Here is a 21,795-nt window from a genome sequence, read left to right as displayed (position 1 = left end):
AAATGATGATGATGATGATATGTATGTATGTATGCATGTCTGTATGTGTGAGCATGTGTGTGTGTGTGTATGTATGTCTGTGTTATCTCAAGCTATTGCTATCTAGCACCTTCAGATGATCTCTACTCAACTGCTACTCGACACTCTACCATGGCCAGACTACCTCTATTTATATGTCTTGGGAGATCCTACTTCTTCGCCTGGGCGCGGCGTCACAACAGTATGTATGTATGTATGTATGTATGTATGTATGTAGAAATATATATATATATATATATATATGTATGTATGTATGTAAGTGTGTATATATCATCATCATCGTTTAACGTTCGCTTTCCATGCTAGCATGGGTTGGACGATTTGACTGAGGACTGGTGGAGCCCGAAGGCTACACCAGGCTCCAATCTGATTTGGCAGAGTTTCTACAGCTGGATGCCCTTCCTAACGCCAACCACTCCGATGTATGTATGTATGTATGTGTGTGTGTATATATATGTACTTCATTAATAAAGCTGCAAAGACATCACAAAACTGTTACTCAGAGTTTCCATGCTCCTCTTCATTGGACAGTAACCAAAACTGTCCGACAAATGAAAACATGAAACTCTGAATAAGTTTTTATCTTTGCAGCTTTATTAATAAAGAATATTACTCTACCTCCAATATTTGAGTACTATTTTTCCCCACCTTGTTTCACATTTATGTGCTTACTCTGATGTATATATGTATATATATATATACAAATTATGGTAAGAATGGATACATAAGGGTGGAGAGAGATTTGGTCGCTAGTAGAAACACAAGCATGGAATATATATTCATAGGCACAGGTGTAGCTGCTTACTTCTTAAATATGTGGTTTCAGGTTCAATCCACTGGTGGAACCTTGGGCAAGTGTCTTCTACTTTAGCCTTGGGTTGACTAAAGCACTGAATGGATGTTGCAGACAGTAACTGGAAGTAGAAAATTCCACGCAGCCTTAGCTTTTTTGTCTTGCTTTATTTACCATATATATATATATATGTGTGGAGGCACAATGGCCCAGTGGTGAGGGCAGCGGACTCGCGGTCATAGGATTGCGGTTTCGATTCCCAAACCAGGTATTGTGAGTGTTTATTGAGCGAAAACACCTAAAAGCTCCACGAGGCTCTGGCAGGGGATGGTGGCGAACCCTGCTGTACTCTTCCACCACAACTTTCTCTCACTCTTTCTTCCTGTTTCTGTTGTGCCTGTAATTCAAAGGGTCAGCCTTGTCAAACTGTGTCACACTGAATATCCCCGAGAACTACGTTATGGGTACACGTGTCTGTGGAGTGCTCAGCCACTTGCACACTAATTTCATGAGCAGGCTGTTCCGTCGATTGGATCAACTGGAACCCTCGACGTCGTAAGCAACGGAGTGTGCCAACAACATATATATATATATATATATATATATATATATATATATATATATATATATATATAATATTTATATGCATATATACTTACTTACATATATATGTATATATATATATATATATATATATATATATATATATGAATATGTGGGCAAAGGACGTTACAGAACATAAACAACATAAAAAAACCAAAACTTGAGATATGAAAAATGAATACATGGAATATGAACTTTTTTTAGCAACAACGAAAGAACAAATGTTGTTGTTCAGGTCATTGCCTGGAACTGAATTCACAATCTTGGAGTTAGAAGCCCATGCTCTTAACCACTACACCATATGCCCTTGGGCAATTAGGGAGTGAATTTCAGGGCTTATAAATCTAATATTTTCCTATCCTTCCTTAACACTGGTTCCCATATAGAACTGGCCAAGATCAGCCTGACCGGAGTGCGGCAAGACATCGACATCTTGCTGGGGTTCAGCATCTTGATCAGGCCGACCAAGGTGGGGGACTCCATTAAATGCAGCAGTAGCATGTTGTTGACAAACAGGTCTACAGTCCTTCTGTCCACCATAGACTGACAGATGCTAATGTCAGCAGTTTGGGCAAACACATTGCCAATGCTGGGCTGGTGTTCTTTCTTTGCCCATGGTTGCAGCAACTAGCTACACCACTGTGCCCACCACAGTATATATATGTATATATCATCATCCTCATCATTTAGTGTTTGTTTTCCATGCTGGTATGGGTTGGATGGTTTGATAGGAATTAGTAAAGTTGGAAGCTGTTTTGGTATGGTTTCTATGGCTGGATGCCTTTCCTAATGCCAACCGCTTTACAGAGTGTACAGGATGCTTTTTACATGGCAGCAGCACCTACAAGGTAACCAAGTAATCAACTCCTTCACAGCATGGAGTGGATGTCTTTTATTGAGCCATCAGCCATTAAGATTTTCTTCACCAACACTAAAGGGTTTCCTCTATTTTGTTTTGGCTTTCTTTCATAGTTCTCTCCTAGATGGGTGGCATATACTGCAGTTTGCAGAATCTATGTCTTCTTCAGTTATTCCTTTTTTTGGTGAGATATGGAAAATGGAGACAGCTGATGTATGCATAACAAGTAAATTAGTTTGCACTAATAAACTTAAAAACAATGCAGTCTGAAAGATGCAAAGTTCAATGTGCTCTTACTGATAAATATTTCTTGCATCTCGTGTTTGTGTGTGTGCATGTGTACTTTGGTATACACATTCAGTTAAACAAAGGTCTTATTTAACATTGTTTTTTAAACTTATGTTGTAATCTAGATCATTAAAAAGTTTGTGAAATAAACCTCTTCTTTTTGTTGTCTTCCCCTGAGTATTGGCATTAGGCTTTTCTTATGTAATTATAGCTTTATTTTGTGTATTGTAGAAGTATGACCAATTTATTGCACATATATTTTAGCAATAAAATCTTATATAGACCTCCAGGGCCCTATGGACCCTAGTTGAGAACCACTGCTCAAATCAAGAATGTACTTGCCCAGTTAGAACTAGTCAACATCATTGGATGCAAACAAAGTCACAGGTGTTACATCAGAGTTTTCATTCATGAGAGATGTCTAAATAAAGGCTAGCGGTCACTCATTCCCGGCTGAGGGATGGCCATCGACAGGTTTTGTTTTTTATCCTGCAGAGGTATCCTGTGGAAACCACTCTCCTTACAAAGCTGTCTTAGTAGAGTTATTAGTTTGATTGCCAATACCTGACTGCACTAGCATAGCTAGTGGGGAGCAGAAAAGTGGTCTGTTCCAGGTGGCACTTTTATGGGGGTGGCACCACTTTTGTGTCTACTATAAGCAATATGTACATTTTGTTGGGGTGGCCAACTGAAGGGCCACTCTGAGCAGCACACATTCAAGCTATGCCAGTTCCTGACTTTGCAGCAGGTTGTACTGAGTTACATGTTATCAATAACACTGAGAATAACCTAACACAAAAGATATCAATACAATAGAAGGGATAAATGCATATGCAGATAACAAGTATTTAAAGTTCATTGAACAAGTTGGAAGCAATGCTTTCTGTGTTGAAGTCTTTAGCGTGCAATTTGGATGGTTATATCTGAAAAAAAGTCAAACACAAGTGTTAATATAAAGAGAATCATTGTGTTCAGAGATGTATATTTTTTTATCTAAAACTAATTGCATGGTTTGCCTTAGTAAATTTTCGACTATATTAGAATGACAAACCCATCCCATAAAATATTATCAAAGTTTAAATGATAACTAATAAGAATCTGAATCAGAGCTTCTTGCATTATTATTATTATTATCATCATCATCATCATCATCATCATCATCATCATCATCATCATCATCATCACCACCATCACCATCACCACCACCACCACTACCACCACCATCATCATCATCATCATCATCATCATCATCATCGTCATTGTCATCATCATGATTATTATTATTGCAAGCTGGCAGAATCGTTAGCATGCCAGGCAAAATGCTTTGCAGTATTTCATCCCTCTTTACGTTCTGAGTTCAAATTCTGCTGAGGTCGACTTTGCCTCTCATCCTTTCGGGGTCGATAAATTAAGTACCAGTGAAGTACTGGGGTTGATGTAATCGACTAGTCTCCTCCCCACAAATTTCAGACCTTATGCCTTTAGCAGAAAGGATTATTATTATTATTATAAGTTATAATCACAATAATAATGACAACATTAACAATGATGAATTTTGAAATGTGAATAAATAAGCAAAACTGAATATACAGTTATTTCTTATTGAAACCTCTTGTTTGTAATCAAGCATAGGCTATCAATGACTTTTGACCATTGTTCTTGACTTTAGGCTGTCTTTTCTGCTTCTCCCAGTTGGATCCCTGTTTTTTCACCTTCAGTTATCTTTACTCTTCTCTTCTACCTCTCTAGTGGGTTCCAAGCCAGAGGGGAGGCAGCCTTGCAACTGCCTTTTGAATTTTGATGCAGCACTTCATGTGTTTCCCCGAAGGAAGTCTTTCCTCTCCCGGGTCTTGTTGGTTTTCATCAATGCTTCTGTAACTTTGCTTTTTCCTAATTAGGAGTGCTGGCACAGAAACTTGTTTTTGTTTCTAAGAAGAAGTGGTCCATATTAGCCTGGTTCTTATTTTTTGATCTGTCCAGCAAGAGTTGGGTGGGGCTGTTGGGAACTTAAATTCTTCTGACAAAGCCCGCAAAGTCATTGAAGCACACAAGCCACCAGTACCACGAGAACTGAACCTGTTGATGGCATCTATAGTTATAGTTGGGGTGGTGTGGTAAGTAGTCACTGGTATTGTGTGTATGGACATAAAAAATAATGGGGGGGGGGGTGAGCATTGTATCATAGCCAGGGGATATGGAATAAGTGTTTGTTAAAAATGCACCAAAAACTAAAGAAAGTTCAGGTGCAAACATATTTGAGGGATAGTATCCAGGTACTTTAGGTGCCTTGTTCATTTTGGGTAGGTGTAAAACAAAGGCTGTATTAATAACATTTCAGATGGACGTTCCTCTGACATGGGGAGCACTTTACTGAACACTACAGTCTCCTCAAGCTAACGTATTTAAACATCAAATCACAACCATGCTACGGTTGGATGATCCCTATGCTGGCTTGTGGATTGAAAGTGTTCCCTGGCCACCATGTAGAGCAGTTTGATAAATGAGGAAGGTGCAGAGATCGATTCTTCCTTCTAACCCTATAACTCATTTCAGATTATTCTTCACTTGGACTTAGGGATGCTTGCCCCAGCATGGCCACAGCCTCGGGCTGAAACCAATAAAAGAATTAAGTAGTGGTCTGACATATGTTTAGCAGCACAGTACTGAGTGTTCACCTGTAGGTTAGATCAATATGTGATTTCCATTTAAGGTTCTTATCACTGATGATTCTTAGGAATCTAAAATAATCATCATTATTTATTTTGGTACTGTCAAGTTTAACATGCATGACTGAGTGTGGGGAAATGTTTCTGGTGATGATGAAAGTGGATATAATTAGTGTTTAAGATACCAAATGTAAGAGAATATTTTCTGTTAGCTGACTTCATGATGATAATCTCTCATAGTCTGAGAAAGATGGTTCTGTAATATCTTGTTGAAAAACCTGCACAAATGATTTGTTTACAGGGATTAAATGTATGTCCCTATATATTAGCTCACTTCCTTCATCAAATTGACCTTGCCTGAACAGTTGCACAGTGTACCACATGACAAGTATCAAAATGATCATAGAGGAAAATGAAATGAAGTGTTTTGCTCAAGAACACAGTGCACTGCCTGGTCTGTGATCTCTTGATTGTGAGAGCAACACCCTAACTACTAAGCCATGTACCCTGCCCCCATGGCTGACTTAATACATTTAAAAGACCAACACTTGCACTGTCTGTATTTACTCTTTTCATGTCTGTCTAAACTACAGACAGAAAATCTGATGTGTCACATGCATATAGAATAAAAGCAAATAATTTTGAGGCTTAAGATATGCTGTCCATCATCATCATCGTTTAACGTCCGCTTTCCATGTTAGCATGGGTTGGACGATTTGACTGAGGACTGGTGAACCAGATGGCTACACCAGGCTCCAATCTGATTTGGCAGAGTTTCTACAGCTGGATGCCCTTCCTAACGCCAACCACTCCGAGAGTGTAGTGGGTGCTTTTACGTGCCACCTCTCAGGAGATACTAGCAACGGCCACGCTCGAAATGGTGTATTTTACGTGCCACCTGCACAGGAGCCAGTCCAGTGGTACTGGCAACAATCTCGCTCGAATGTCTTTTCACATGCCACTGGCACAAGTGCCAGGAAGGCGACGTTGGTAACGATGCTATTTACGTGCCACCGGCACGGAAGCCAGACAGCTGGTGCTCTGGCAACGATCACGCTCAGACGGTGCTCATAGTGATCCACTGGTACAGGTGCCATCACAATTTCGCTTTCGCTTGCCCCAACAGGTCTTCGCAACAGGTCTGTCCATATGCATAATAAATTAAAGGGTCCCTAGAATAGAATTTTGGAGAAAGCAAATAGAAGTAGATCTGATAACATTTTACCATTGTACTCAACAAATTGATGTCAATGAGTGTGTGCAACTATATAATAGAATATCCATGTAAAAAGTACCTGTGCTGATGCTATGTAGGAAAGATCTGTGCTGGTACCACATAAAAAGCACCCATTCTGGCACCACGTAAAAAAACACCCATGCTGGTATCATGCAAAAAGCACCCATGCTGGTGTCATGTAAAATGGACCAGTGTTGGTGCCATGTAAAAACTCCCATGCTGGTGCTACAGAAAAAGCACCCAGTACACTTTGTAAAGTGGTTAGCATTAGGAAGGACATCCATCTGTAAAAACCTTGCCAAAACAGAGAATTGAAGCTTGGTGCAGCTCTCTGACTTGCCAGTTCCTGTCAAACCATCCAACCCATGCCAGCATGAAAAACAGGTATCAAATGATGATGATGATATTAAAATATATTTACCGTTCGAGCGTGATTGTTACCAGCGTCGCCTTCCTGACACTTGTGTCGCAGCTTCACGTTCCTGGCACTTGTGCTGGTGACACGTGAAAAGTCATTCAAGCGAGGTCGTTGCCAGTGCCGCTGGACTGGCTCCTGTGCAAGTGGCACGTAAAATACACCATTTTGAGCGTGGCCATTGCCAGTACCGCCTGACTGGCCTTCGTGCCGGTGGCACGTAAAAGCACCCACTACACTCTCGGAGTGGTTGGCGTTAGGAAGGGCATCCAGCTGTGGAAACTGTGCCAAATCAGATTGGAGCCTGGTGTAGCCATCTAGTTCACCAGTCCTCAGTCAAATCGTCCAACTCATGCTAGCATGGAAAGCAGACGTTAAACAATAATGATGATTATACATTATAAAATATTTATTAGTTTCTAGAAGGAAAAAAATTATTCCGACATGTTTCAGAATATCTATTATATTTAATTAAATCATTAAATGTGATAATTTGAATAAAAGTTAATAATATCAAAAACGATTTTTCAAAACAATTTTATTTATTATTATATTATTTTACTTTTGCAGATGTGTGTTTGGATTATGGCTAAACTGAGTGAGAAGAGTTTTGAGTTGAAGAACTGGAAATTCAGTAAGAATTATTCTTGGGGAAATTCCACCTCAAAAAATGAATTTTTAAGTTCTAAAAATCTTTACTCAAGACCTAATACCATGAACAAATGTAATGGTTATATTGGAGGAAAAGAATATAAAAATCATCATACTCTATATTCTAAAAATTATGGAGAAAACCGCAATTTCAAGAATGACGGAAACAAAAATTCTGGTTTCTCTCCTAAAAGGACAAATATTAATCATGTTATTCAAAGAGAAACTAAGCAAATTAATGAACACAGTCTGATGAATAATTTGGAAAATGGCAGACCTGGAACTGAGAAAAAGTTCCACAGTTCGTTTTGTGGAAATACTGATTTTAGAGTTCTTAAAACATCATATGGCGAAAGAGATAGGAGTAAGAAATATCAAAGACCAATCTTAAATGATTTTGAAGAACCTTTCAGTTACAAAAACTCAAGGATTACCAAAAATAACTGGATTTCAAAAGGGAATAATTTTAGTAAGGAAAACTGTTCAAGGAAAGAATCAAAAAGTGTCTGTGAGGAAGGATTAACACGAACTGAGGCTTGTGATTCCTTAATTACTAATGAAGAAATTGGTAGAGTTTTTGAAGAAGAGCTTGATTTAATGATAAAAAATAATTATGATCTTACAAGATTGCTGAATGTGAACAGTAGGTTAAAAGATATTCTTGGCCCACTTGCTGCTCTGAAAGATAATAATATTTCTCAGAACATATGTGATACAGACTCTCGTTTTACAAAATTGTCATTGATGATTGCAATCACAGGGAGAAAGCTACAACAACTTTCAGATTTTTTAATCAATGAAATTTCTTCAAAAGGTGAAGAAGCTGTATTAGCAGCCCTACAGATGCCAAGTAAGTTTGCATTTTTAATTTAACCCTTTTTTTTGCTACTCTTTACTCTTTTGTTTCAGTCATTTGACTGTGGCCATGCTGGAGCAACACCTTTAGTCGAGCAAATCAACCCCGAGACTTATTCTTTGTAAGCCTAGTACTTATTTTATCGGTCCCTTTTGCCGAACCGCTAAGTTACGGGGACGTAAACACACCACCATCGGTTGTCAAGCGATGTTGGGGGGACAAACACACACACATATATATACATATATATATACCTATATACGACAGGCTTCTTTCGGTTTCCGTCTACCAAATCCACTCACAAGGCTTTGGTCGGCCCGAGGCTATAGCAGAAGACACTTTCCCAAGGTGCCACGCAGTGGGACTGAACCTGGAACCATGTACTAATATATTTCTGCTAATATATTTTTTGCTAATATATTTCTGTTGAAATGCACAGCTTTTGTTTCAATTAGAAAACAATAAAGAATTCAGTAAAATCGCTTTGCCATTACTGAGTTGGTTTTTGGAGCATACATTAATACAAAATTTTTATAGACAGTATTAATTTAGATCACTTTAAAATGATTGTATTATAGGGATCATCTTGAGCAGGTTAATATAGTGAATATTAATGATAGCAAGGCAGCAAGCTGGCAAAAATGTTAGCATGCTGGGCAAAATGCTTAGCAGTATTTCGTCTGTCTTTACATTATGAGTTCAAATTCCACCAAGGTCAGTTTTGCCTTTCATCCTTTTGGGGTCGATAAATTAAGTACCAGTTGCGCACTGGGGTCAATCTAATCGACTGGCTCCCTCCCCCAAAATTTTGGGCCTTGTGCCTAGAGTAGAAAAGAATATTAATGACAATAGTAATAATTTAATGATGATACTTAAAAGATTGTCTTGCAGCAAAATATATATACTCACAACATGGAACAACAGTTAAGAAGTTTGCTCTACAACCATAAGGTTCTAGATTCACACTAACTGTGTAAATGCCCTCTATTTAAGTCAAAGGGAAATTTAGGAAGTGAAAACTGCATAGAAGCACATTGAATGTAGATATTATGTTCTGTATTGGTTATGTCACATTATATCCAGGCTGACTTGGTTGTTCTACATCAGAAGGTTGATAAAATAAATCCCAGACAGAGTAATGTAGTTGATGCAATCAACCAAAACTATTAAAGACAGTTTCTTGGCATGGTCAGATTCTAATGTCTAAAAGTAGTAAAATAATATGAAAATATAAAGCAGGTGCTGGTGCTTCTGTGTGGTGAGAAGTTTGCTTCCCAACCACAAGGTATCAGGTTTAATTCCATTGTGTGGTATCTTGGACAAGTGTTTTATACATTTAACTCTGAGCTGACCAAAGCCTTACAAGTAGATTTTGGTTGAATGAAACTGAAAAAATATTTTTGTATATATAGATATATATGATTGATATGTCTGTGCATACGTGCGTGTGTGCGCACATGTGTGTGTATGTGTGTATGCATGCGCGCTCTTGTTATGTGATTGCTGAAAATGAATGCCAGTCATTTCCAATATTCTGTGAAAACATGTTTGACCATGGGGAAATATTACCTTGCTAAGAAAAGGGTAAGGATTGGTGACAGGAAGGCCGTCCAGTTGCAGAAAATTTGTCTCAATAAACTCTGTCTGATTCATGCAAGTGTGTGAAAGTAAATATTGAAATGATAAAAAAATGATGATGAATATAAAAGGATACCACAGTAATAAGTATTGTATGATTCTGAAAGCAGTGTTGTAGTTTGGTGATAACCTTGATAGCTAGTGGCATCTTTATAAAATATATATATAAACACAAGATTTTAAAAATAGAAAGGATAATTTCTTACATAGACTTCAGACTAGAAATTTGATGGTAAATATAATTGATTATATAGATCATCAGTAATTGATGGGTAACTATTTAATCTATTGCTGGAGGATGGAAGACAAAAATAGCCTGCACAGAGTTTGAACTGAGAATTTATAAAGGGGGGATAACTGAATACAGTCAGATAATTTGGGCTATTACTCTACTGTTCCAACCATGCAACAGAGATAATCACCCCCGCCATCACCACTACTACCGTTATCATTATCACCGTCGTCGTCGTCGTCGTCGTCGTCGTCGTCGTCGTCGTCGTCGTCGTCATCATCATCATCATCGTTTTAACTTCCACTTTTCCATGCTTGTATGGGTCAGATGAAACTTGTTAAGGCAGTTTTTCTATGGCCAGATGTTTTACTTGTCACCAACCCTCACTTTTTTTACTAAGCAAGGTAATATTTACACTTGTCCTTCAAACAGTGAACAGATCAATGGCCAGCAGCTCAGTGGCTAGATATGTTTTCACAGAAGATTGCAAACAAATGATAGTGTTGTACAAGAAATCTGTTTACAATCAGCATGCATATGTTAAGACAAGGGGAACATGCATACACACACACACACACACACACACATACATGCATACATAAATACATTTATGATGGGTTCTTTACAATTCCATCAACCAAGTTCACTCAAAGCACTGGTCAGCCTGAGATTATAGTAGAAAACACTTGCCTGGATTACACTCGAACCCAAAACCACATGGTTGCAAAGTGTAACACACCCACTCCTGCAACTTCATTATAATATAGTAATTATAGTATAAGTAGCGGTTGCCGACAAATTTTTCTGCTCTAAAAGGATTTTATCCTATATATGCTGTTTTATCAGTACTTACACATTGCAAAATATATCTTTCTTCTTATACTACAATACATTGCAATGCTTCAAAAACAAACTTATGTTTGTTTACATGTGACATAATATAGTAATTATGTTATATACTCTTTTACTCTTTTACTTATTTCAGTCATTTGATTGCAGCCTTGCTGGAGCACCGCCTTTAGTCGAGCAAATCAATCCCAGGACTTATTCTTTGGAAGCCTAGTACTTATTCTATCGGTCGCTTTTGCCGAACCGTTAAGTTATGGGGACGTAAACACACCAGCATCGGTTGTAAAGGGATGTTGGGGGGACAAACACAGACACACAAACACAAACATACACACATATATATATACATATATACGACGGGCTTCTTTCAGTTTCTGTCTACCAAATCCACTCACAAGGCTTTGGTCAGCCCGAGGCTATAGTAGAAGACACTTGCCCAAGGTGCCACGCAGTAGGACTGAACCTGGAACCATGTGGTTGGTAAGCAAATCTAAAGCTAATGTGAAAGTGTTGGGTATTGGGGCAAGTATTTATACATTCCTATATTCTTCATATTGTTAACCACTCAATTTAAGAGAGTAAATCTAATGTGCTTCTTCTGGGTATGTAACACAATGTGGCTATAGCAAGGCTTAGACTTATGATCATGTGATCAATTGTCCAGCTCTTGAACTAACATATCAATTGCACTTCAGTAACGTGTGTGGTGTTACTGCCATCATCATCTTCGTTAGTATATTTCACTCACTGAATCAAGGTGGCTTTTTCCTTTTCTTTTCTTGACTTTGTTTTGCAAATTACCTGGAGACCTCAGTAGTGCTTGGTCTCATGAAAAGACTACCAAGTACACATTGTAAAGTGGTTAGTGATAAGATCAACACGTCATAGAAACCATGTGAAACCTGGCGTTGGGGCCTGCTGCAGCTCTGTGGGTTGTTGAATCCTGTGAAACTGCTCAACCCATGCCAGCGTGGAAGACTATGTTAAATGATTATAGTGATGATTATGGTTATGTTCTTGAGGAAAACACTCTGTTTCATATTTCTCCAGTCTGCTCAGCTGTAAATGGGTAACCCTACAATGGACTAGCCTTCTGATCAAGAGGAATATTAGCCAGCTTGCCTAGCCAACAGGGTGGCTTCATTCAAAAGCTAAAACGATGTGAATTGCATTGAGTCAAGTGTTGTATAACAACATCAAATAGTTTGGTCGATTCTGTGATATTGTGATATTCTTCAGTAAATTATGTACATGGCAAGGTAACGAATAAAATTATGTAAGTGTCTGAGAACCTAACAGGCCTTATTGTGATAACACAGAGCCAAGATTTACTCCACTGCAGATTTGCTTAAACCATGGCATCTTGGGAAAAAAATGAAGTGATGATGCTGAAAATAAGGCCAGTAATTGGGGTGATAAGCTTACATTGATGCATGCTTGTGTATGCAAACACACACAAATACCTCTCTCTCTCTTTTACTCTTTTACTTGTTTCAGTCATTTGACTGCGGCCATGCTGGAGCACCACTTTTAGTCGAGCAAATCGACCCCAGGACTTAATCTTTCGTAAGCCTAGTACTTATTCTATCAGTCTCTTTTTGCCGAACCGCTAAGTTACGGGGACGTAAATACATCAGCATCGGTTGTCAAGCGATGGTGGGGGGACAAACACAGACACACAAACACACACACACACACACACACACACATATATATATATATATATACATATATACAACAGGCTTCTTTCAGTTTCCGTCTACCAAATCCACTCACAAGGCTTTGGTCGGCCCGAGGCTATAGTAGAAGACACTTGCCCAAGGTGCCACTCAGTGGGACTGAACCCGGAACCATGTGGTTGGTAAGCAAGCTACTTACCACACAGCCACTCCTGCTTATATTTATTGAGATAAATTAGAATAAAGAGTAATAGAGAATCCAAAGAAACTGGTTATAGTTAGCATCAACAAATACAAACAATTAATGAAGTGGAATCACTTTGTCTTGGTGAAGAGGAGAACCTCTCCAATTTTACTTATTCCACATTAGTTTCTCTCAATGTTTCTTTTCTACTCTATGTACAAGGCTCAAAACTTTTGGGGAGGGAGCCAGTCGATTAGATCAACCCCAGCATGCAACTGGTACTTAATTTATCGACTCCGAAAGAATGAAAGGCAAAGTCTTTTCACTTTATGAACTTTGTACTCATGGTAGTGGTGGTGGTGGTGGTGGTGGTCATCATCATCATCAATTAACATCCATGTTCTATGCTGGCATGAGCTGGAAGGTTTGACCGGGGTGCATTGTGCTCCAGCATTGGCAATGGCATGGCCTTTACAGCTGGGTACCTTTTCTAATGTCAATCACGTTACAGTGAATGGCATTAGATGATTGTACATTAGATGATTTTTTTTGTGCCATTAACACTTACGAAATTGCCTATTAACTTGCAAGACAAGAAAGGAAGAAGAAAAAGAAAAAGCCCCCTGGGTTAAGCTGGGGAATATTTGAGAGGGAATAGAGGTGGTTTTATGCCAGATGTTGGGGTGTTAAAGTATGACAGAGAAACAAACACAGGTGTCTTGCTATAGCGAAGATACATAACAGCCTTGCATTATATAAGAAAATTATTATTATTAAATAAAGAACTTATTATTCTAAACCATAAGTCCATAGACGATGTGTCATGGCACATTAATCACCAATGAAAAAATTTAAAATATGAAAAAAACCCAAACATTTACAATGTAGTCTTGAAAACAAGGCTTCATATTTCAAGAAGTAAATGTGTGTAGCTTAGATTTATTTATATTCACTGGATAAAATATATAAATATCTTCTGTATTTTTTTATTATTTTTACTTTCTGAGCGAAGCATGCTAAAATATTTTTGTTCAGTGTCAAAAAAGAAGGAAAAAAAGAACTTCTGGCCAAGAACATTGAAAGAGTTACCTCCCTTGTATTGAGACTATAAGGAAATATGCGACATAAAGAGAAGACAAATCGCATCTTCTTTAATATTGTTCAGAAAATATTTAGTTTGGTAGTGCATATATGTAAATATATTTTAAATTTAAACTGTTCGATTGTAAACGTTTGCTGCTTTTATAAATTCAAAATATCTAGTAAAGTGCTACTTTTTTTCCCCATTATTTTGCAGCCTGTCATGAAAAATTGAAAGATATGAATGTAAACTTGTTCATGCAACTTTTAGAAAGAACAACTACTGCAGGGACAGCAAGTGCCAACAGAAACCGTTTTAATTCCTCTGATACAGGATATTCAAAATTATCTTCAGAGGATACTCATTGTCATTACAGGGATGTTGTTGATCCTTTTAAATACACTGCAACAGAAAACCACCCTCAGTTGCAAGACTTATTGACGCCTAAGGATAGACAGAGAAAATCTCTGGAAAATGATCAATCAGAAAATCAGAAAAGTATAAAAAAAACTAAAATGAAGCAAAAACAAGAAGGGAAATTTACAAAATATCAACACCTTGGAACACCAGATGAAAAACTGTGTGCATTTATTGAGGAGTTAAAGAAAGAAGAAATCAAACCCAATAAAATAATGCTTATAGAAAACTTGCTTTCTAAATTTGGTAAAGATTTGATGAATCCACTCTATAGTTTGGATTGCAGTTATGAATTACCAGGAGGGAGCAATCAGTATAGTGCATCTTTTCACCTTGATGGTTTATTTATTGCTCGTGGCTGTGGAATTCATAAGAAAGACCTTAAGCACAAAATATATTCCAAAGTTTACGAATTGTTGCTAGCAACCCCGCTTGATGATATTTTAAAACTGAAAGATCCTGGACCTTATGAAGAACAAGATGTGCCTGAAGAATCTGAACCCTGTCTTGATTACAATGCTAGTGGAAACAAGATGGTTCCAGTTATCGTTCAACTCAAGAAATTTTTTGCTGAAAAAGTTTTCAGTGAGAATATTTCTGTGTCTGTCCTAAAACAGGCTTGTATGAAGACAGGGGGTAAGATAGATCTCGATTACAAAGTGGAGGACAAATTTATAATTCATGGACGCCCTTATTATAAAGGGACATTGAAGCTGAATGACATAATTCTAGCTATTGGATGGGCATTCAAGAAAAAGGAAACACGACAAAAGACTTATTTTAAAGCCATCTCAAGACTGCAACAATTGCCCCCTGAAGAAGTTGGTGAAGGAATAGAAGATTCTGATATACCAGAACCTGACACGGATGTTTTTAGTCTGCACAATACCATTCCACCTCTTGAAGAAAGATTCAGATCACTAGTTAAGTATGTCAAGAACTGTAATGCTCCACCTAAAAATAGCATTGTGTGCACAATCGACACTAAAGCAATTGAAGTTTTCTTAAATCCTACAGTGGTGTACCAACGTGTTGGCATTAACAACAACATTGTGAAGTGCATGCTATTTCTGTCTGATCAATTTATAGCTAGCGCAGAAAATAGCTGCAAGCGCGAGTCACAGGTGGTTGCCTACAATGCATCATGGGAAACATTAAAGACGTTGGATGTGGAACAACTGCTAAACCAGCGAGAACCACTTCAGAATGAAGATATTAATGGTGTGAATATTATTGAAGTTGTTATGAAGGGTAACCAAAAAATGTTACTAAATACTGAAACTCCAGAAACTGAATCCACTTCCAACAATGTCCCATCTCAGTCAACTGAAATATGTTAATTTCATGTATGTGTACAAGTACTAGGAAAGCTTTAAGCTTACCTTGCTGGTTTTGTGTTGTTGTTTGTTGTTGTTTTTTTTTATGTCTGTGAGTGTAACATTAGTAAGGATACTGAATCCTTGAATACAGCTGTTCATGATTAGTTCACAAATATCAAGTTCAATGAAATCCATAAGTGAATATGTTAAGAAAAATTAGCTATTGTTTAGCTGCAATGGTTAAAGACATTTTAGCCATGATATCTTGTTTTTTGCTCCCAAACATCGTACAATCAGGCCTAATCTCCAACATATAATTTCATTTTTTATGACTGTTGGATGTCATTTGGGGGTGATTCAGCTACTATTTCCCACAGGGCAACTGACCACATTTGAGGCTCCCTTAAAAAACAAAAACCTTCTCTTACCCGCTGTAGTACATTAATAGTCCCTAAATAATTTGCTGAATAAATAACAGTGTAGAAGATAATTATGTTATAGACATGCTTGTGTGAGCAGCTTTAGTTTCCAAGTAAAGCAAAAATATTTTTTATTTCACAAATAAGAAATGTTAACTGTTGGAAAGAAAGATTATCTGTCATTGGTAAATATTCTCTTTCATTTTACAATCTGTGATAGAAAGCTGTGATAAACGTACTTTTGAGTACAATGGTTTATGTTTATTTCTGTATATCGTAAAATATGGACCAGAATCTTTTAATGGCATACACTGGGAAATACTTAAATGAAATTTCAACTTTAAGTCACGAAACATTGTTTTATGAAAGGAGGAACTCAGTTCTTGCCAAGTACAGTCAGAAATGTCACCACACGTGTACCAAACTTGTGGGAATAAAATGTTTGTAGTAATGATGTTTTCTGATTCTTCAATGGCAGCTCCTCCTATTGTCGAAAAACTAGAATTCACAAATCTTTGAATTTTTCACTTGTCAGCAAAGAACATTTGTATAATTCTCTACAAAACTCAGGTGAGGCCTGCATTAGAGCATTGCTCTTACATATGGGACAGTGCTGTTGCTGTACATATAGGCCTCCTAGGTCACTTGACCAACTGGCATAAAGTTACTCACAGATACCTTCCAGTCTCTGGCCCACAGACATGCTGTCTTTTCTCTCTCTCTCTCTGCCTTCCCTACTGCTACTATAATGGCCTTTGCTCCCTGGAACTGTCTGACTTCATACTGTTTCTGCTCAGGCATTTTCATCCCCACATGTCTCTCCTCCTTCTATCACCCTTCTTATGTCCAACCCCAACAGACCCTGCACTAATGACTATGCCTATCTCTTCCTTCCTAGAAAGTTGGCTCTCTGAAATTCCCTCCTTGCTCATATCTTTCATATAGTTGTTGACTTGCAGAAGTTTGAGATGAACATTAATAGCATCAATCTTACCAATCCAGAGAGGGCCTATGGAAAGCCATGAGCACTGCTCAGGGATTTTACTGACCCTCAAGACTCAACATGTAAAGAAAGAAAATTCAATAATTCACATTTTTTTTTCTCCTTTTATTTAAAATACAACATGTCAGGGTTGATAGATAAAGTATCAATTCAACACTGATATCGTCATCATCATCACTGTCGTTGTTGTTGTTGTTGTTGTTATCATCATTGTCATTGTTGTCATCATCCCCCTCTCCTGCTTCCTCCTCCTACTCCTACTGTTACTGTTGCCTCTGCTGCTGCTGTGCCTCGGGTGTTAGTCATTGAAAATACAAGTTTCAAGATATGAATGATATGAGCTCTCTTTACTGTTTTCCACAGTAATAAAGCAACCAGGTTTTTTTTTTTTTTTTCTGGACAGTTAAGAATCAAATTTCCTTCACTGGCTTTAATGCCAAGCACTTGATTCTAATGGTTATAAATAATTCTAATTTTTCAATTACAAAAAAAATATATAAAAACAAAAAATAAAAGAATGTTGTCTCAGCTTCTTTTTTCACATAAAAAAAAAAATGTTTTTTTTTTATCAAATACAGTTTAAATTAAATTAAAATTATTTTAACACAAAATTTAAAACTGTACAGGTTTATTCTTCCTATTATTTATTTGCACAAATCTATATTGTTGTTTTATTGTTAATTTAATATTTGTTGTTTTTTAAATAAAGTTTTACCTCAATTTTGTTTGTTTATCTTTTTCTATTATCTATTGTGAATTGTTTCAGTCATTGAACTGTGGCCATGCTGGGGCTCTACCTTGTAGGGTTTTATTTGAACAAATGAAAACCAGTATCTTTTATCTTTTGCTTGTTTCAGTCATTAAACTGCAGCCATGCTGGGGCACTTCCTTGAAGATTTTTTTTTAGTCAGAATGATGTGGGCATCTCTGATGAGAACCCAATAAAGTTCAAGAAACGATTAAGGTTGTTCATTTCTTCAGTCTGCAGAGAAATAGCTAAAATTTGTGCTGTTTATAATTATACCATATCTATCTCGTTCATTAAATTATCTACATACATTAAATTATCTACATACATTAAATTATCTACATATGTACATAATTTAATGTCTACTTTATAAAAATAAGAGCTATTTGTTTCTTAGCATTAGTAGTTGTTATTTTTTCATTTCTTCAAACGGTGGTGCATCAGCATGGCCGCAGCTCTAAGCTGAAACTACAGCAAAATAAAAAAAATAAATAAAAAAGGAATTAACCCCAGTACTTAATAATTTTTTTGAAACCTAGTTCTTATTCTATCAGTGTCTTTTGCTGAACTGCTAAGTTATGGGGATGTAAGCAAACCAAACCCAGTTGTCAAGCAGTGGTAGGTGACAAAGACACACACACACACACACACAATTATATATATATATATATATATATATCTATATATATATATACACACACACACACACATATTTACTTCTTTATTACCTGCAGGGGCTAAACATAGAGGGGACAAACAAGGACAGACAAAGGGATTAAGTTGATTATATCAACCCCAGTGCATAACTGGTACTTATTTAATTGACCCCTAAAGGATGAAAGACAAAGTCAACCTCAGCGGAATTTGAACTCAGAACGTAAAGACAGACGAAGCCTTATGTGTTAATAATATTGGCATAATGACTCCCTAGACATAACAAAATTTGAAATATATATATATATCTTTTACATGTTTCAGTTATTAGACTGGCCATGCTACGGCACCGCCTTGTAAAGATTTATATGTTGCAGATAAATGATAGAAAGAAAAATATCTATTTGTTGATATGGCCTTTATTTGGTCGTTACAATGTAAGAAGCAACTTCTTTGAGTTGTTGCTGTACACCAGTAGTTCCCAAATTTATTCAGGCTGCCACCCCCTTGGCACCCAGGCCACATTCCCAATGCCTCCTCCCCCTCCCCACTACAAATATAGACCACTTTCTGCAGCAAATTCAAAACAACTGCATTTCAGAAATTAAACTTAAACCTAATTAGCCTTTTACTCTCGACCCCTGGACTTATTCTTTGGAAGCCTAGTACTTATTCTATCAGTCTCTTTTGTCGAACCGCTAAGTTACGGGGACGTAAACATACCAGCATCGGTTGTCAAGCAATGTTGGGGGGACAAACATATACACACGCACATACATATATATATATATAAATACATATATACGACGGGCTTCTTTCAGTTTCCGTCTACCAAATCCACTCACAAGGCTTTGGTCGGCCCGAGGCTATAGTAGAAGACACTTGCCCAAGGTGCCATGCAGTGGAACTGAACCCGGAACCATGTGGTTGGTGAGCAAGTTACCACACAGCCATTCCTGCGTCTATTAATTTTTTTTTTTACGCCTATCATCCGATCTTGGCCACCCTATTATCATCCCCAAATTTTCTTCAATGCACCCCACCTCCACTGGATATTTCCACTGCCCAGATTATTTGCCTTTCAGTTATCCATTCTGTAAGTAGTTAGATTCATCTTTTGTTGACTGCTAGAAGATGGGTGTAAGGTGAGAAATGGGATTTACCACTTTGTGTTAATAAGCACAGAGTAAAAATTGTGTAGTCGCATGGTGGTAATTCATAAGGGATAGGAAAAAAAATAGAGATGCGCTCTTTGGTGCAGGCACCCAGTGAATGAGGTAGAACCGATTTGGGGTTCTGTATGTATTATTACTACCGATTACATAAATCCACAACTCATCGATCTGTATCTAGTTTGGCAAGTGCCAATGCACAAAACTCTTGCCTCTTTAATCATTCTATTCTGCAACCCCATCCGCACACACACACACACACACACACACACACACACACACTCACTCATCACACATTCAAATATGAATTAGAAGCCGTGCTTGTTTGTAAACATTATCGACACACATACTCGATGTACGTTGCTAGCTTGTTCGTCTGTAGTATGCCCAGTAGCCGGTGGGGATGACTCCCTCAAAGTACCGAGTGCTAAAACATCTGAAAGTCATAGATAAGCGTCACAACTCTCACCGAATCACATTCAGGGGCAAAGGATATCGATATTTCGCCATTTTTGGTAATTCTCGATTTCAATCATTTACCAATGATCCTATAATAAGGGGCTTGATGTGGCTCAAATATAATAAATAACGAACGAAATTTGCGACTATTATTTCGCAAAGAATCTTTATTTATTGTAGTCATAATACAAAATCTTGGATTACATCATACATTATGTGAATTTCCAGACTCATCAGGCATTATTTAAACATAGTCAAGCCGTGTTTAGCCGACTAAGTTCGGCAAATGAAGTTTGAAGTTAAAGTCTGCTGTACATACATACATACATACATACATACATACGTACATACATACATACACACGTTTTTGACTGTAACTTCGAAGTTTCAGCCAGTTAAGTCATCGTTAGACTGCAATGCATCATCATCATCATCATCATTATCATCATCATCATCTACCATGGACGTTAAATAGCGATAATGAGAATCTAGCTATAAAATATACGTAGCCTGGAGATAAGGTAGAAGTAAGAGATTTGCCAATATTCTGCGATGAAAGGATTTGAAGCATTACTAAGCAGTTTGTCAGTACGAATCAAGAAGTTGTTAGAGGCAACGTGTTTCCATAACGACAGTAGAACACTTACCCTCACCATATAGAAAAGAGGTTTTAAAGAGCTACTTGGAGAGATTTCCGAATGTAGCGAATGCTTGCGAGATAGAAAAAAACTACTGTATTGTAGATCCAACAGGTGGGGGTAGCTACTGAAATTGATAGCTGTGCAGATCAACTAATGATGTGAAGGCATGGGGAAGTGGCCAGCCATCAAGGAATGAAACATCCGGGTTCAGCCCGTCACTCGCATAGTCAATTAAATAGTTTAGGGCGACGATACATCAAATGGCTGACGTAAAAATATCGTCATCAACAGTCACACGAACAAAGGAAATGGTCTAGAAAGATGCATATACAGAAATATAAAATTAATGGAAAACATATGACACTAATGGAAAGAGTTTTAGCTCATCTAATTAGGAACTGAATAAGCTTATGCTTAAATGAGATGCAATTTATGTTTTTGCCGAGCCGCACAAATCTAATTGTGAGACAATTACAAGCAAGATTTTTAGGTTAGTATAAGCCATTACATCTAGTATTTGTCGATCTGAAGATCTTTGATAGGGTTCTGCCTTCTGTAGTCTGGTGGTCGTTAAGAAACCTAAGTGTAGATGAATAGTGAGTGAGAGCCGTGCAAGCCATGTATAGGAATGGCAACAAGTTCAATAAATGCAGTTGGGTTTCAATGGTTCTCAGTCCTTTCCTATTTGTCAAAGTTCTCTAAGCCATAATAGAGTTGTTAGGAAGAAGACGTATATTTGCAAAACTCTTTTTATAAACAAAATATTTATCTTTTTTCGTGCACAAAGAAAAATGCTGTTGTTACTACGAACGATAAAACACCGAGAAAGTTCGAATCTTAATGTTTTTGGTGTGATTTTAACAGCAGTCAGAGTGTGGTTAGCTGCTTGGTGT

General features: G+C 37.4%; 1 protein-coding gene across 2 annotated transcripts in view; it reads left to right on the top strand.

The window, feature by feature from the left end:
- The window catches only part of LOC106875970 (uncharacterized), a 56,347-nt gene extending 38,399 nt beyond the window's left edge, over positions 1 to 17,948 (top strand). For both annotated transcript variants that reach the window (XM_089350005.1, XM_014924312.3), the window contains exons 2-3: positions 7,471 to 8,401; positions 14,287 to 17,948. In XM_089350005.1, coding sequence (XP_089206131.1) covers positions 7,471 to 8,401; positions 14,287 to 15,827 — 2,472 coding nt within the window. In that variant the 3' untranslated portion in view covers positions 15,828 to 17,948. The remainder of the gene's footprint in view (positions 1 to 7,470; positions 8,402 to 14,286) is intronic.
- The last annotated feature ends 3,847 nt before the right edge of the window (positions 17,949 to 21,795 follow it).

This window comes from Octopus bimaculoides, chromosome 1, assembly GCF_046866305.1.
Source record: "Octopus bimaculoides isolate indiv1 chromosome 1, ASM4686630v1, whole genome shotgun sequence".
NCBI lineage: Eukaryota > Metazoa > Mollusca > Cephalopoda > Octopoda > Octopodidae > Octopus > Octopus bimaculoides.
This window is presented reverse-complemented; position numbering and strand designations above follow the sequence as displayed.